Source organism: Coffea arabica, chromosome 6c (assembly GCF_036785885.1).
Source record: "Coffea arabica cultivar ET-39 chromosome 6c, Coffea Arabica ET-39 HiFi, whole genome shotgun sequence".
Classification (NCBI taxonomy): Eukaryota; Viridiplantae; Streptophyta; class Magnoliopsida; order Gentianales; family Rubiaceae; genus Coffea; species Coffea arabica.
Genome location: NC_092320.1, coordinates 9,862,648 through 9,878,637, shown reverse-complemented (window position 1 = coordinate 9,878,637; position 15,990 = coordinate 9,862,648). Strand labels below are relative to the sequence as shown.

The 15,990-nt window shown below is 37.0% G+C and overlaps 2 protein-coding genes across 2 annotated transcripts; one reads left to right on the top strand and one right to left on the bottom strand.

The window, feature by feature from the left end:
- Positions 1–3,887: 3,887 nt before the first annotated feature.
- LOC113691355 (nudix hydrolase 8-like) lies at positions 3,888–6,746 on the bottom strand. Its single transcript, XM_027209458.2, has 9 exons — positions 6,584–6,746; positions 6,218–6,468; positions 5,585–5,650; positions 5,339–5,476; positions 5,106–5,180; positions 4,959–5,009; positions 4,809–4,843; positions 4,596–4,704; positions 3,888–4,460 (listed from the first exon to the last, which is right to left on the bottom strand). Exons 1-9 carry the CDS (start codon positions 6,693–6,695, stop codon positions 4,275–4,277), a joined length of 1,023 nt encoding a protein of 340 aa, XP_027065259.1. The 5' UTR covers positions 6,696–6,746; the 3' UTR covers positions 3,888–4,274.
- A 2,953-nt stretch (positions 6,747–9,699) lies between these two features.
- LOC113693669 (mitochondrial-processing peptidase subunit alpha) lies at positions 9,700–15,346 on the top strand. Its single transcript, XM_027212263.2, has 13 exons — positions 9,700–9,948; positions 10,779–11,018; positions 11,120–11,416; positions 11,502–11,669; positions 11,810–11,977; positions 12,080–12,160; positions 12,343–12,409; positions 12,736–12,833; positions 13,607–13,679; positions 13,820–13,890; positions 14,005–14,054; positions 14,816–14,928; positions 15,020–15,346. Exons 1-13 carry the CDS (start codon positions 9,910–9,912, stop codon positions 15,064–15,066), a joined length of 1,512 nt encoding a protein of 503 aa, XP_027068064.1. The 5' UTR covers positions 9,700–9,909; the 3' UTR covers positions 15,067–15,346.
- The last annotated feature ends 644 nt before the right edge of the window (positions 15,347–15,990 follow it).

Genomic DNA, 15,990 nt, shown 5'->3' with positions numbered 1-15,990 from the left:
TGATCGTAAATTAGAGGAGGCAGAAGGCTACATTAAGTAAAGAATTTCCCTATCGATCGGGTGATGTAATTAGTTCTGACTTGTGACCACAGAGAGCACGATTATCCATGGTTCCTTTTTTTTTATTTTTCTAAATTTCTCTTGATAAAAGTGTCATATACCTCACTAATAATTAGTTTCCTTTTAGTAAATATATAACAATTAGGGAGAAAATTTTTTTTTAAAATGCAAGTGTCCTATAAAAAACTAATTTTTAGTTTCTTATTTATAATTAGTTTCCATAATTATGATTACTATAGCAACTAAGGTAAACGCTATACAAATAGGAAATCAGAGACAAACAAAAAGGAAATTCGAGTAACTATAAAAATGGAGTCTAACATTCATATTGTAATTATACTCTGTCTTTATTATTAAAAACTTCTTATTCCTAATTATTGACAATTGAACTTGCATTTCACGTTTAGTATACTTTGTTTGCTATGTATGTACTACTGTTAGCTGTTGAGTAAATTGTAGTACATACATTGATAGTATATACACTATCACCGTTGGATCCATAACACATGTGTAAAAGTTGAAGTTCAAATTTAAATTTTACGAAATTATCATTTATCCAATACTGTCAATATATACACAGTAAGTATAAGAAAAATTAATCCTTAACTATAATGCCTTGACGGTTCTCTTCTCACCCCTAACCTAAAAGTCCTAGTCCGTCACTGGCTGCAGCAGGTTTGAACATTCTGATCTTTCTGATCTGTCCCCTCCCAAGAACAAAAAAAAAAAAAAAAAAAGAATCTTTTTTATCTGTAGCATGAACTATCATACGTAGGTGAGTAACTAATTTTTTATTTTGGAGCACAAGAGGACATGTTTCATACTTTGATTGAGACATTGTTCAAGAATGGCGTTCCTCTCTCGTTTTTTGGCATGGAAAAGGAAAACAACGGCTTTCAAGTTTCAACATGCTGCGGATATATCATATACATATATATATATATATGGTCAAACAACTCGATGACTTGTGGTTTACGCCAATTGTGTGCTTTGACTTTTTTTTTATTTTGGCAGAAAAAGGTAAAAAGACTAATGCTCCATTAATTAATTAGGGGTTAACTTGCTTAAATCTTCCACGTCCATATAGTCATTAAATTCTACTGCGTGCGTTTTAATATTTGAGACAATCAAGAAATTCTTCACTGAAAAGTCTAAGGACGACTCAAATTTTCCAGGCCGTCTTGTGAGCTGTGAGAAGACGAATGCATGCGTGACGCGCAACGAGAGAAGTCGACAGCCCGTTGAAAGTCATACACGCATTTAGTACCGTCGAGAAACAGCGCCCCAACCGCGCCGCAGGATAATTTCAGAAACCTCCCTGAGGTTTCTAATAATTTCACTGGTCTCTCTTAAGATTTGCAAAATAACACTAATCTCCCCTAACAGAATTGTGAGTCCAATTACTTACATCACATAGGAAAAAAGATTGCTTATACATCCTTCTCATTGGAAACTAATATATGATAATTAATTAATTAGGATACTAATTAATTGTTAGTAACTAATTAATGAAAATAGCTGTAAAAATTTTATTTAATGATGAGCAGTAACCTGTAATTAGTAAATGGTGCCAATTGATATACCAAATGTTTGTTCGTTTTCTCAAAAATTGATACACCAAACAGTAATTTGTCCGGAATTTTTTCACTATAAAAAAAAAAAACTTTACAATTGTCTTACGATTAAAATATTTGTTCTTATTGTTAAAGAATGTACGTGAATTTCATAATTTTCCCCCGTAGCTTGACAAGACCATGGTTTCTACACTTAAACTTCACCTTCAGCTTGTGAAATCCACACAAATCAACTATTTTTTCACCTCATTTTTTGCTGCTTCAAATGAAAATGAGATTCGTTTTAATGTATACAAAACGGCAAAGACTTGAAAAAATAACTGTTGTAATTCAATACACTGCCCATTGGCCTAGCTTTGAAAGAAAGTCAGTTGCTGTTTATTTTTGGTTCTTTGCTATTTACACTTATCTTCTCTCACTTTTATTAATATATGTTTTATGTTTCTTTACAATACAACTTGTATACAAGTATAAAGGGAATTTATGGAATAAAAGTTTCATCTCTCTTTTTAATGGTATTTTTTTTTTTCTAATTTGAACTAATTTTGTTACCAAAACTTTAACTCAAGGGAAGTTAGTGTAATTTTACAAATCTCAAAGAAGATCAGTGCAATTATAAAAAATTTTAGAGGAGGTTTCTAAAATTATGGCATTAATTAATGAGAACCAAACCCAAAAATTGAAATGCTTTGTCATTTGCAGCGTTGTTTAAGTTCAAGTGTGGAGACAGATGCTGTCAGAATTGGCATGTGGTAACAAATACATAACCCTCCCTCTTCCCAGCAAATCTGCCTAATACTTGAATCAACTCAAATCAATTCATCTGGCTCCTATTCAATCTGTGTAACCATTTTTTTTTAAAAAAAAAAAAGAAAAGAAAAAGAAGAAGAAGCAAAATCCACGTGACTGGAAGGAAAAAGCCCGTGAAAAATTGATGAATCATTTTCGGGAGTTAATAGGTCGCAATTGCAAAGCAGGCCATGGTCATGGCCAATGTTGAAAGAGAGGCCAAGAGCCACAGACAAGGTAGATTGATGATGCATATGATTAGGTGACAAATGCACATGGATTTCATGTCTTGCTACTCTTGAGTAACCAATCAAAAAGCCCAAGCTCCAAACCCGCAATGAAATGTCACCCCACCAATTTTTGATCACCTAATTTTTTCGGTACAAGCGACCTTTCCAATTTGGCTAGTACGTATTCCTGCACGGCATTGTACGCCAACGTTGGATGCTCGGTTCACGCTTCTTGTTTTTTTTCGGAGGAGACGATAACAGTTGTTGTATAACGTAATCTACTCTATGTCTCTATATTAAGGGGGAGGGAGTGAACTTAAGGAGGCTCGCGCTTTAGATGATTTTCTTTCTTCTTCTTCTTCTTGGCCAGCTGACAATTGGGGCCAAAAAAATCAGGATGGAACCAAAAATTTTAATCCGGGAGTGCGAAATACATATGTATTGGTTCAAATTAATATAATATATTTTGAAACATTTTTGGAGGGAACAAATAACTAAAAACACATAAAATTTTTTTTTTCAAAATTCTCAATATTTTAAGGTGAAAAAAAAAATGAAGATTTAGAACTTGGGAAGCCGGTAGCTCGGTTCCGTCCTTCGGAGCAATCCGTCTTCACTTGCTTTGCTTTTTATGCTTCTTGCTAAATGGAAATAAATCTCCAAAAACAATAAATAACTAAAAAGGAAATTGTTCAGAGCATGGACTGTTTTTCTGCTACTAATATTCTCATGTTGGGAGGAAAGGGTTGTTGTCCATTGAACTTGCCTCCTAGCTAGAATAAAAATGTAAAACTTGGTCAATTATCGTATGTTTTTTTTTTAATTTTATATTTCTTTATATGAGCAACACTCTTCCAGTTTTCAAACATAGTATTAACTTTAGACTCCTGCCCTCCACAAATGCATGTATGTCCATGCATACTTTTCCGACATTTGATTAGCAGACTTGAAAGCAAATCACGTAGTCCTTGGCTCCTTGGTCATAATTAGCTGGACGCCATTTTTCAATGAAGACAATGACTATTTAAAAAGATGGAGTCACAATCTAGTGAAAGGTATGTATGTAAGCTTTTACTTATCTTGTTAATAGCATGCATACGAAACTCACCAATGCCAAAGAACCCTTTATTTTATTTATTTATTTATTTATTTTTAAAAAATTAGTCGTGATTCCTCGCCTACTTTCTTGATGACTCGAACAAATACTTAGCAGTTTTTTTTTCCTTCACCAAAAGACAGTATTCGTGCAATTATATTAGCCATAAGAGCAGGTGAAACACAGGGATGCACATTCTGCATCATGATTGGACAAGATTTGGCTGCAAAGAGAGAGAGAGAGAGAGAGAGAGTTTAGCAAGTACAAAAGCAGGCTGGCCTCCTTTGCTTGGAACACGGTATCGAATTCGTTACTGGTATTTCTTTCTCAGCTCGCTTTAAATCTCCGCTCTGCGGTCGAAGCAAGGCAGTCCCCAGCTGCCATAATCACGTGCTTAGGAATCTTAATTGTTGTAAACGAAGAACACAAAATTCTGATAATTAAGAAAGTTGAGCAGTCTTTGTGCTCATCTTCGCAGGTGCGTAACGCTTCCATTGGATGATCAAATATGCTGGGAAACTGGTTTCAGATCTCGTTCGAGTTATTGAAGTACAAGACAGACAGTTTTCCATCAAATTTGGAGATGAGCTGATGTGCTGTAAATCCCCTGTAGCGATTTCCATAAGTTGCCATGCATATCTCGATGACCTTTCTTGACATCTCGTCTTCTGCGTAAAAGCGTTGGGCTAAGAGTTCTTCAGGAGTTATCCACTGTAATATAAGAAAAAACATGGCCATGGGATCCAAACCATGCAAACAGACCAATCAAGTCAATCGACTATGCAACTCGATGGTTAACTTAATTTGTACAACTTGTTTGGTTTGAAATCGACAAAAGATGTTCACCTTTGCGTCCTGAATCTCCTTTTCGTCTATTGTGATCTCTGAGGACAATGGCTTAAGCATGCACGCGAAGAGCAAGTCGGACTTCTCAAAAGCCACGCGGTGGACGTGTCTGCCGGGTTGACGTTTACAAACCATAAGCCCCCAGAAAATCCGAGTAGAAGAGAAGTGTAGTGTAATGGCACTGGGAAGATGAAATTTGCTCAAGGCACTTACCTAAACGCCACCATTTCAAGGAACATTGTATCAACCTGCGAATGAGAACGGAAGCATTTCACTGGTCAGGAGAAAGTATTGGAAAACATTCGGATGCAATTTGATTGCAGCAGTCGAGAGTGAATAGTAATTATTGGTGAAGGTTCTTACTCCAGTTTCTTCTTTCACTTCTCTTGTAGCACCAGAGAATATTTCTTCAGACTGAAATGGATAAAGGAAACCGGATGAGTGATTCCTTCGCCGAAAGAAGAACTGAGCATTGTTGGAGAGACGGGAGAAAGGAATCAGAGAATATACCTTATTTATATAGCCAGTGGGCAGCTTCCATACTCCCACGCAACTACAGGAGCTTTTCTCTTTAACCACGAGGATCTAATGAAAAAAAGTGCCATAATCATTACAATTGTAGAGCGAATTACCTAATTAAAAAGATGTGCTGATAATTCAGAAAGCAGAATCAATTGGCATGACGACCCCCACAGGAAATCCCTCCCTAGACGACCCCCAACTCATGACCCCAGAATGTATACCTCTCTGCTGTCGTTAATCACAAATCCTGCAATGCCTATTTGATGTGAAGGGCTTGTTGGGAGCATGCATGGCTCGTCAGGGATCCAGTAAGTTAGCATTATGTAACCAGGTTCAGCATGGTGGTAATCAAAACCTTCCTGCAAATTGAAGTTATGTCAGAATAAAATTCACCGAGGCATACAATTGTCAGTATTGATAATAAGAGATAGCAGTAATGAAATCAGAAGCATATGCCAAACAGCAACCTGAATAGCTATTGGAACAAGTTCGGACTGCTCATGGAATAGTTTGAGCCATATTCCTTTTTTCCCCTGCATAATGATAGTGTACAAGTCAACCACTGAAGCTTGTATTCTGAGTTTCGGGGTTTTTCATACTATGTATGCTGAACACAATTTATGCATCGTCCCTACTCCTAGGACAAAGATCAACACTGGATAATTACCCATAATGTGACAATATGCAGTAAAGTATTAATTCTATGATCTTTGAAACTGTTATACTTTAGAATCCACAATTAAGTTAAAGAGGTAATGGGCGGTGGATTTCTCAATTAATCTCTTGAGGATGACCGTCTTTATTCAACAAAGCCAAAACCATGTTTCAGTGCCTTATAGCTCATTCGTTAACTTATTGCATCATCAGAAAACTGGACATAAACTTCACGAAACTTCAGCAATATTGAATGTTGGGTTTATGCCATCTGTTAGTGGCGAACTGCAAGTTCGGTAATTGCCATCCACTAATGACTGGAGGTCAAACAAAGATGCACATAGTTGTTTGTAAATTATGTAAGAATACTCGAGTACCTGACTCCTGAGACTCTCTTTTTTTTTTTTTTTTAAAATGAAGTACTGGAATTAAGTTTCTAATAATACCTTTGCCTTCCAGTTGGACAAGGAAGCGCGAAGAGCTGCTGCAAAAGCATTTGCACTGGAGGGCAAGCTTGCTGAATCAATAACAATTCCATTGTAGTCATCATCCCATGCATCTAGCAGTTCTGCCGGCATGCTTGGGGACAATGTATTTGACGAGAAAACATGAATTCCTCCTTTCTTTGGCATTGGAGAGGAACATAGTTTAGCCTTCTGTGTTTTTGATTTGGAGGGAATGCACGTCCAAGATAAACCTTTAGAAAGTGTGAAAAAAAAATCATTAATATACCAAGATTATAAGGGGATAAGCTTGCATGGCTTAAAACAAATATCAAATCAACTTGGAAAACAATAATCTTCATTACTCACTGCTAAATAGGTCGATGGCATTGCTGTCTCTAGTATGGGCAATCCCTTGAGTCTCTTGAAAATGCTGGCCACTGAACACTGGCCATTGACAAATTGCTGCTTGTGCTGCCATTTCTTTTGGTTAGAAGTCCACTATTCATTCAACTTGTGACAATTTAAAACCAACCACCTTGTTTTACGAGTATAAATAGCAATTAAAATGCCATACCACATAAAGGTCAGCAGAATAAAATGAGAATTTGAGAAGGAATAGCTTCCTGCAGGACAAGTAGACGATGTTGAAAAAGAAATCCAGGGCTTGCAGTGCTATGTGGTGGCTGTTTGCCGTGAAATACAACGAACTATATAGGCTTTATGCCTTGCCATGTAACTAAAGCATAAAGTAGCTCTCTTTTTTTTTTTTTTTTTTTTGGTTTTGTTTTAGCCCAGTAGGCATCAAGAAATTCTGGAACTAGTTAATCAAGTGAAAGATTCAAATTTCTGCTAGTTATCCAATATCCTACCAAACAAGGGATAAGAATATTCTCCCAGTTGAATGCGTAGACCACCAGGAGGTGGTATTGTCGATGTTCTTATAAGCATTTATGGAATCTAATGTATATTTCTATGTGATGTAGCAGAGAAATAAGAGGCCCATGTTTTGGAATAAAACAATTTGCTTCAAAACAGTGGAATTGTTCTTGTTCCCTGTTGACTGATTCTGTAGAGCTGCCATTATTCCTTCAATCTTCACCTTGACAATTCAATTACCTACCTGCAACCAAACGATCAAGGCCATCAAAATCAACACCACGAATATTTAAAAGGATATAAACTAACTGCACACATATATACATATATGTCGTCAATGATATAAATTGATGATGAAGTTCCAGTTCCTATATAATTATATATATGCATCTGTTTTCTACTTAGTATAGCGTTCCAAACTTCCACAAAAAGATTTGGGAGGTAGAAGACGCAGCAAGAATCTACAATCACACCAATACGCGAACCTCTCGACATCATCAAATTTTTTCAAATAATATTTCACTTGCATTATAAACACATTTCTTAACTCATCCTTTTATATTTCTAATCATATTTTTATTTCAAATACATCACATTACAAACAATAATTATTCTAAATAATATTTTATCCAAACAAACTGAATATTATTATTATTATTATTATTATTATTATAAATTTGCCACTTGCATCCGTTGGACATTTCTTTGAGACTACTACTAACATTTAAGCAGTCTAAAAAACTAAAATCCACGCTTAACCAAATGAAAAATCATTGCATAGGCTAATTCCTCTAGTGGGAGTTAAATGGTAAAGAAGAAGGCTTATAACTTCTCAATTTCTCATTCATACGTAGGGGTGGCAATTTTCGACACGACCTGAAAATACGACACGAACCTAACACGAAATTAATGGGTTTGGGTTGAGGTTTCGGGAATTCGGGTCAGAATCGGGTTGGACCCGATGAACCCGAAAAGAAAACAGTTCGATTTCGGATCAATCCGTGGTGACCTGATATGACCCGATATGACCCGTTTACGAATTAAAAATAATTTAATAAACATAAAAATAATTTTATCTAACTAAACTAAGTTATTCTTTTTTTCAAAGGCATTAATTACTTAATCCTAAATGAATTTATTTAATTTGTGTGAAGTTGAAATTATTATATTTGGACAAATAATATATTATATTATTTTTTACTTTTATACTGTTTTAATTTATTTTATATTTTGTTTGGGATAAAACACTTTTACGGTGTTTAATTTATTTTAGATTTGGTTTGGAATTATTTATTTAAATTTTTATTACTTGATTATGTAATTAGTTTTGTGAGAAATTGATTTTATTAGAAATTACAGTGATAAATTAATAAATTAAAATTAAGTTTCGGGTCATTTCAGGTCGACCCCCCAACCCGTCAACTTGAAATTTTCGGGTTCGGGTCAGCATACCTGACCCGTCACGGGTTGGCGGGTCGGGTTCGGATCAACAGATTTTTCTAACGGGTTGACCCGAACCCGACCCGCCAACCTGATTTGGACCCGAATTGCCACCCCTATTCATACGTATTATTTCATATGCCTTTGAGAATTAACCTTAAAACAAAAAACTTTAAAAATAAAAAGAGCATGCTGGTAATTTGAGACTACCTCTGTCGCAATCACACATACTAATTGCTGTATTTTTTATTCCATATTTCAATCATGATTTTGGTTAGCTACCGTAACTTCACGCCGTTAGTAATCCTAGGCCCATTTAGCTTGCACAAGTCATCGTATCTTTTCGGAAAAAAAAAGAGAGAAAAAGAAAAAGGTTATTCTGTATAACGTGCACTCCTCTCAGCAACTGCAAACAACACATGCACACACTACTTAACTTAAGAAGAATTCACGGCCCAACCCAAAAAGCATAACGTGTGCTCCGGGAGCTGGGATTGTGTGCTGGGGAATATTTTGAAGTGACAACATCTGTTGGATCAATCTTTGAAAAAAGAAAAAAAAAAAGAAAGAAAGGAAGAAAGAAAGAAAAAGACCAACCACCACCTAAAATAGATTCGGAGATCGGAATGCTTGTCGGAGGTCCACCTTGTGCAATGCAAGCACGGAGATCCTAGAGTCCACAGAAAAGCCCAGCCGTATTCGTATGTGGGAATATTTTGGATGCCAAGCCCAGCCATACTTGATCCAGGGTATGGAAAATGGGATTTGCGGCAACGATGATCTAGTGTTTCGATCACAAATTTGGGTGGATGGTTTTAATTGAGATATGCTATACCTAAGTAATGATGAGATTGATGAGTCCTGAAGCCAGCCGTTGGAAGTTAACTTTCTTTTTTTTTTTTTTGACGGAAAATGGTCGGAAGTTAACTTCAATAAAGTTGTTGCGGAAGTGATTTTCCATCCGGTGGCATGAAAACATTTTCCAGCGGAAATAATTTTGCCAAACATTAGAAAATATTTTTAGTCCAAACAAACGGGGTCCCTTAAAGTTCTAGGTCGTATCTCACTGCTACTGTAGGGTAGCCTTAAATCAGCGGTCGAGATTTGATCTAGGCAACGACATTACAGGAGCCTTACAAAACATAAACTCCCACGTGCGAGGATTCATCTGGTCGCACTCGCACTCGCACGTATCAATGCTGGTCATTCGCCGTCCTCACTCGGCTTTCTGTTTCTGCTGCTAATCCCGAAGCCCAAACCCTCGGCGGCCTTCACTCCCATACAAATTCCACCAGCGACTACTACTAAACAGAAATCACACTCGTCGGAGACTCTTGTTTCTTCGGTGCTGCTGCCTCCGTCGTCTCCAACAAATCATGTATCGGACCGCCGCTTCACGCCTAAGAGCTCTCAAGGTTTGCCCTATTTACCTTTGTCCGCTGTCCCCCCCCCCCCGGGGGGCGGGTTTTATTGCCATATTTTATTTATTACTTGATTTTTTTGAAATGGAAATTAGCTCACTGCATGAGTTTTTTTAACTATTGTATGGCCTCAACTTTATTGGATCGGATTGATGTTATTGACTGATTCGTTATGCTTTTTTTTTTTAACCCTGAACTAATTGCTCGGTCTTTCTATGGAATGTGATTTTCTCGAATTAATATGCTGATGCGGTGTGTGCGTGTGTGTTTGGGTTGTTTAGGGAAATGATTGTCTCTCTCTTATAAAAGCGTCGCTCAGTCAAAAGGGATTGTCAATTCGTTGAATAGTTGGAAGATATAATGAAGGGATTTGTACTGTGTCGTAACGTGTGAAGCTTTGAAATTTTGTCCACATTGATTCCTCATTAAAAACTACAATACTTGGGTCTTTTGTATAATTTGGGACTTTTTTGGCATCCTTTGGAGATGGGTTTAAATCCTTTTGTTGTTGAGCTGGAATTGTATAATACCTTGAAATTGTTTTATAGAAGAGTTAGTTTGAGATGATATTTAGTGTCCCAAAATTGCATTGCTAGGATTAGAGATTTACAAAATAGAAGTTGGTATTTCTATGGGAGAAGGATTCGTAAGTGGAATATTGGCTCAATAGTTGGCCAAATACTGACGAGTGAATGGTATTTCTGGGTGTTGCAAAATGTTACTTTGTGCAGTTGCTCATTAAAGATGTTTTAGCTGTCATGTTGTGATATTAGAGACTTACTGTCTGAAAACATGTGGTCTTTGGGTGTTGAATTGTGTGATAGGGCCGGACGGGCAATGGAGCGTTGAAAAGATTTGCTAGTTCTGCTGCTGTTGCAACCCAATCATCCTCAGGGGGTTTCTTTAGTTGGCTGACTGGAGAAAAATCTTCTTCACTTCCATCTCTGGACTTCCCACTCAAAGATGTTACCATCCCACCTCCGGTCCCTGATTATGTTGAACCAGGGAAGACCAAGATAACAACTCTTCCAAATGGTCTTAGAATAGCCTCAGAAACATCAGCTGTATGAATCATGAAAACCAATTTCCTCCTGCTTGGAAAAGACACCTTTTCGGAATGTAAAGTAGCTATTGATTTTTTTTCCCTCTCTTTTGCTTGTAACAGAACCCTGCTGCCTCCATTGGGTTATATGTTGATTGTGGCTCAATCTATGAAGCACCTACTTCATATGGTGCGACACATCTTCTGGAACGCATGGCCTTTAAGAGCACAAAAAACCGAAGCCACTTGCGTGTTGTACGAGAAGTTGAGGCAATTGGCGGCAATGTGACAGCCGCAGCCTCGAGGGAGCAAATGGTTTACACATATGATGCTTTAAAAACACATCTTCCAGAAATGGTAGAACTTCTAGTTGACAGTGTGAGGAACCCTGCTTTCCTGGATTGGGAAGTTAAAGAGCAGGTACTACAATTTTTGCATGGTTTATCCGCTATGTCCTATATTTTTGTGCAATTTAGGGTTTTTAGTGGCAAATTTCGTTTTTCAGATTGAGAAGGTGAAAGAAGAAATCATTGAGTACTCCAAAAACCCCCAACATTTGCTTTTGGAGGCAATTCACTCCACAGGCTATTCTGGTCCATATGGACATCCACTTATGGCATCACAATTTGCTGTGGAAAGATTGAACAATACAGTGCTGGAGGAGTTTGTTGCTGTGAGTTTGCAGAAATCTTTATATTTTTATGCCCTACATTTCCACATTTTCTCCTTAGTGCTTTTCCTCATTTTTGTGCCGTATCTGTTGCAATCGTTTTTCCAGTCATTTCTGCTCCTAATTGGTTTTTGGCTTTACAGGAAAACTATACTGCTCCTCGTATCGTCCTTGCAGCATCAGGTGTTGAACATGATGAGCTATTGAAATTTGCGGAACCACTTCTCTCTGACATGCCTAAAGTTCACCGCTCGGAGGAGCCAAAGCCTGTATATGTAGGAGGTGATTATCGTCGTCATGCAGATGAAGGGGTGTGTCATTGTCTGCCATACATCTGGTTAAATTCAACAATCTTATGAAGCTTTTGTTATCTTGAATGTCTTGATGATCTATGCTTTCATTTTTTTAAACAGACTACTCATTTTGCTCTTGCCTTTGAATTACCTGGGGGATGGCTGAAGGAAAAGGAAGCAATGACTTTGACAGTGCTTCAGGTACTTCTAGTTTAATAATAATGCAATAACTTGTTGGCTTTTTCTTTAACCTTGTATTATCAAGTATAACTTCATAATGGTTTCCCTTTTTTCCACTACCGTAGTTCTTTTACTTTTTTTTTTTGTTCTTTCTCTATCTGGAATTTATGTTTGGAGGATTTGGTTATTGGATTGCCCTGTAGTTGCTTATGGGAGGAGGTGGATCCTTCTCAGCTGGTGGTCCAGGGAAAGGCATGTACTCAAGACTATGTAAGTTGTTTGGGTCCTGATGTGCTACCTTCTTGACTATAAACCTGAACATCACATGGGTGGTGGATTTACAAAAGGTTTTGGCATCATTTGTTTTTTAAATGTTGTTTATCTTGTTAAGGATCTCATGTCATCTAGCTTAGTCTGTACCCTTCTTGCATGGTTTGCTGTATCTGAATGCTTAGGTTATATGTGGGCATTGTTGTCTACCTTCCTAAAAAAGATTGTGTGAAAATTGAGTTCCTCTTTTTATTTATCAAAAATGGAGAAGAAGGATATATTCTTATTTGACACCTTACTGATTTTTGTATGGTGTTGGGGTGCAGATCTTCGTGTTCTGAATGAGTATCCACAGATGCAGATGTTTAGTGCATTCAGTTCCATTTACAACAGCACTGGTTTATTTGGAATTCAAGCAACCACTGTGAGTGTTTGTTTAAGTTTATGAGCATATTACTTGGTGCAGGAGTGCATATGCTTTCCTTTCATTTAAACATGTCACTGACTTTATTATTCGTCTTGGCATTTTAATCATCTATGTTTGTTATGATGAACGCCTAGGTTTTTTGCTTTTCTGGCTTTCTTGGAAAAGTTGCTTGTCCTAATGCTTCGAGTGACTCTTTCCCCTGGAGTTATTGCATTCTTGTCTCCAGTCATTGCTTGCTAGTTGGAGTCTTGAGTCTGGCATATCGAAATAGTTTAGTAGTTGTTGATAAGATATTATTCTATATGTTTTTTTGTTGCGGCTGAGGGTAAGGGATGCGAATTTTAGAATTAGATTATAGAAAGGGAGATAATGCTCTTGATGTGGTTGAAGTAGATATCAAGATTAGATTTATTGCTGAATTGAAGGGTCTAGTTATTTTTGTTTTTTGTAGTTTGGAATAATACATAGTTCTATTGATGTAAATTTAAAAGGCTAAAGTATTTTATGGCTTATTTAGTTACTTTGGTGTCCAAATCATGCTGCTAGAATGCCTTGTTGCAAATAAATTAAGTTTTATTTACTTTATTAATGTTTATGCCACTACCTTTTTTAGAATTGACGTTCTCAGTGGATTTGCTGATGAGCTAACTGATTGAATCTGGATACGGATAATGTTATCCAGAAATGTCTGTATATGCTTTTTCTTGTTCATATGTGTTAGACCTTGGACGTGTGCTGTGGAATTTTGATTGAACTTGTTTTTGGTTCAGAGTTCTGATTTTGTGACAAAAGCTGTAGATGTTGCAGTAAAAGAACTTATTGCAGTTGCAAGCCCTGGAGAAGGTTTGCCCTCATTTCATGGCCTAAATTTGTTTCTCGATTTGAAACTGATGATCCCCTCATCCTGATTATTTTGCTTATTTTAGCACATTTTTACTTAAAACTGGAGAAGAGGTGAACTCTTTTATTTATCTTTGATGCAGTTGATCAGGTACAGCTCAATCGTGCCAAACAGGCAACAAAGTCTGCCATTTTGATGAACCTCGAATCAAGAGTATGCAAATTTTCTTTTTCCTGCATTTTCTTGTGGTGGTTTTGAAGAATTGTGCTTTCTGCTATAATTTACTGATGGAATATCAGACTAAATGATGTTATGGTGATTTTACAGATGGTTACATCAGAAGATATTGGTAAACAAATTTCAACATATGGAGAGAGGTAAGCCCAGTAATCCTTTCCCTTTCTGTTCTTGTATATGTTTCAGAAAAGCCAACAATAGCAATTGCGAGACCTTAACTAGCAGAAACTAGTGTGAAATTAGAATTTTATGTGCAAAGTTAGTCCACATTGTTTCTATTTCTCAATTACTTGGACTCTACTGGATGATTGCGCTTCTTGTTCTCCTTTGCCCTGTCATAGATAGTATAATGAGGTACCACGTTTGTTAATCCTTTTTAACCTAGCCTTCTTGGATTGTAATACTACTGTATGAGAGTTAAAATATGAGTTTTTGACGAGTGCCTGTAGTACTAACCTGTGGAAAGAGTATACTCGAGAGTAAACTTGGTACTTGAGGCCTATTTATATAATTTGGTATTTTAGTCAGTTTGTGCTTCTGAAGCATCTTACCTGTCGGTTTATATTATTTGGCCGACATCCATTATATCTGCTCTTTTTGACAAGAACAACTGGGTAGAGGATGTGCTATAGAGACATCTGAACAGAGTTTGAAATTTCTTTCCAACTTCAAGATGCTCTCTTATCATCATTGTTATGTAGAATGGCTTTTCTTCAAGAGCTGCTGCTGTTGGGCCAGCTCTATATGAAACCGGTCTTTTTAGGCCTTCTAATCCTTGCTTCCACCAAGAACACTGCCTACGCAGAACACCGTCCTTGTTTAACAGACCTTTTGCTTTATTGGCTTTTCCTTTTGATTTTTTTTTTTCCTTTTAACAATTACATTCCCCTTTCTTTTGTAGGAAACCTGTGGAGCAGTTCTTGAAGACTATAGACGAAATTAAAGTACAAGACATCGTCTCTGTTGCTCAGAAACTTATTACTTCTCCTCTTACGCTGGCATCACATGGGGATGGTAAAGCCAATATCTTTTTTCTTTAAGCTACATTAGCAATTCGTGGTCATATTTCATGGTTTTCCTGATGTTTTTTTCCCGTAATTGGCAGTTGTATATTTCCCAAGTTATGATGCTATCAGCCGAAGGTTCCATTAGGAATGAATCATTTCTTTTACAGTCCCGCAGACGCCAGGCTGCATTTTTCAAGAATTTGAGAAATTTGAGCTGCCCTGTGGCCTCTAGTGTTGATAATAATGAATTGCGCAACGCTTAATGTGAACATAATATGGAAAGCTGAGCCATTTGACGCTTGATGTATCCTTAGGCCATTTTTTTTGTGGGGGGGGGTTCGGAATGTTTTAAATTTACTGAACAAATTTATTTTGTCGACTTCTAATCATTTTCAAATACAGAAGTTCTTATCTTTCCCTTGGGATCGGCTTGCTCTATTTTCTCTTTTATTCCCCCGTCTCTCTCTGAAGTTAGATATGTTAGGGTTGTGAAGTAGCTACTTCATGAGTTTTAGGAGGAAGTTGATGGTATATTTTTGGAGGTGGTTTGCATGATCGAATCGTACAGCTGCGTGTGTGTGGTTCTTGGCTTCTCATTCCAAACGACTATTATATTAGTAGGTTGACACTTGAAAGCTCAATATCGACGCCAATGATCTCTGTTACCGTACACAACCAAATTGTCTTTCTAGCCCAAGTGGAAAAAGGAGGAACTGAAAAATAAACAAAATCATGAAATCCTGGGGTCTGAGAGAAACTGACACCATTACATATTCTTCTTCGACATGCGTCAATATTCAAACATCAACTCTATGATCAGCATATAGCAAATCCCACATGATAAAGTATTACTACGTACTGTGGATTGATTCAGCCAAAAAAAAAAAAAAAAAACCCAACTGTATGTAGCCTGTGGTGCCTTGGAGGTGGAGGAGTAAGACGTACTAAAGGCCTTGTTAAACTATCACAACTCTCGCAGCAGAAAAAGAATTGAAGGTGGAGTGAGCAAAAATCAGTAGATGAACCTAACACGACTAAGTCATGCATCGAATTCGAAGAGAATCAACAA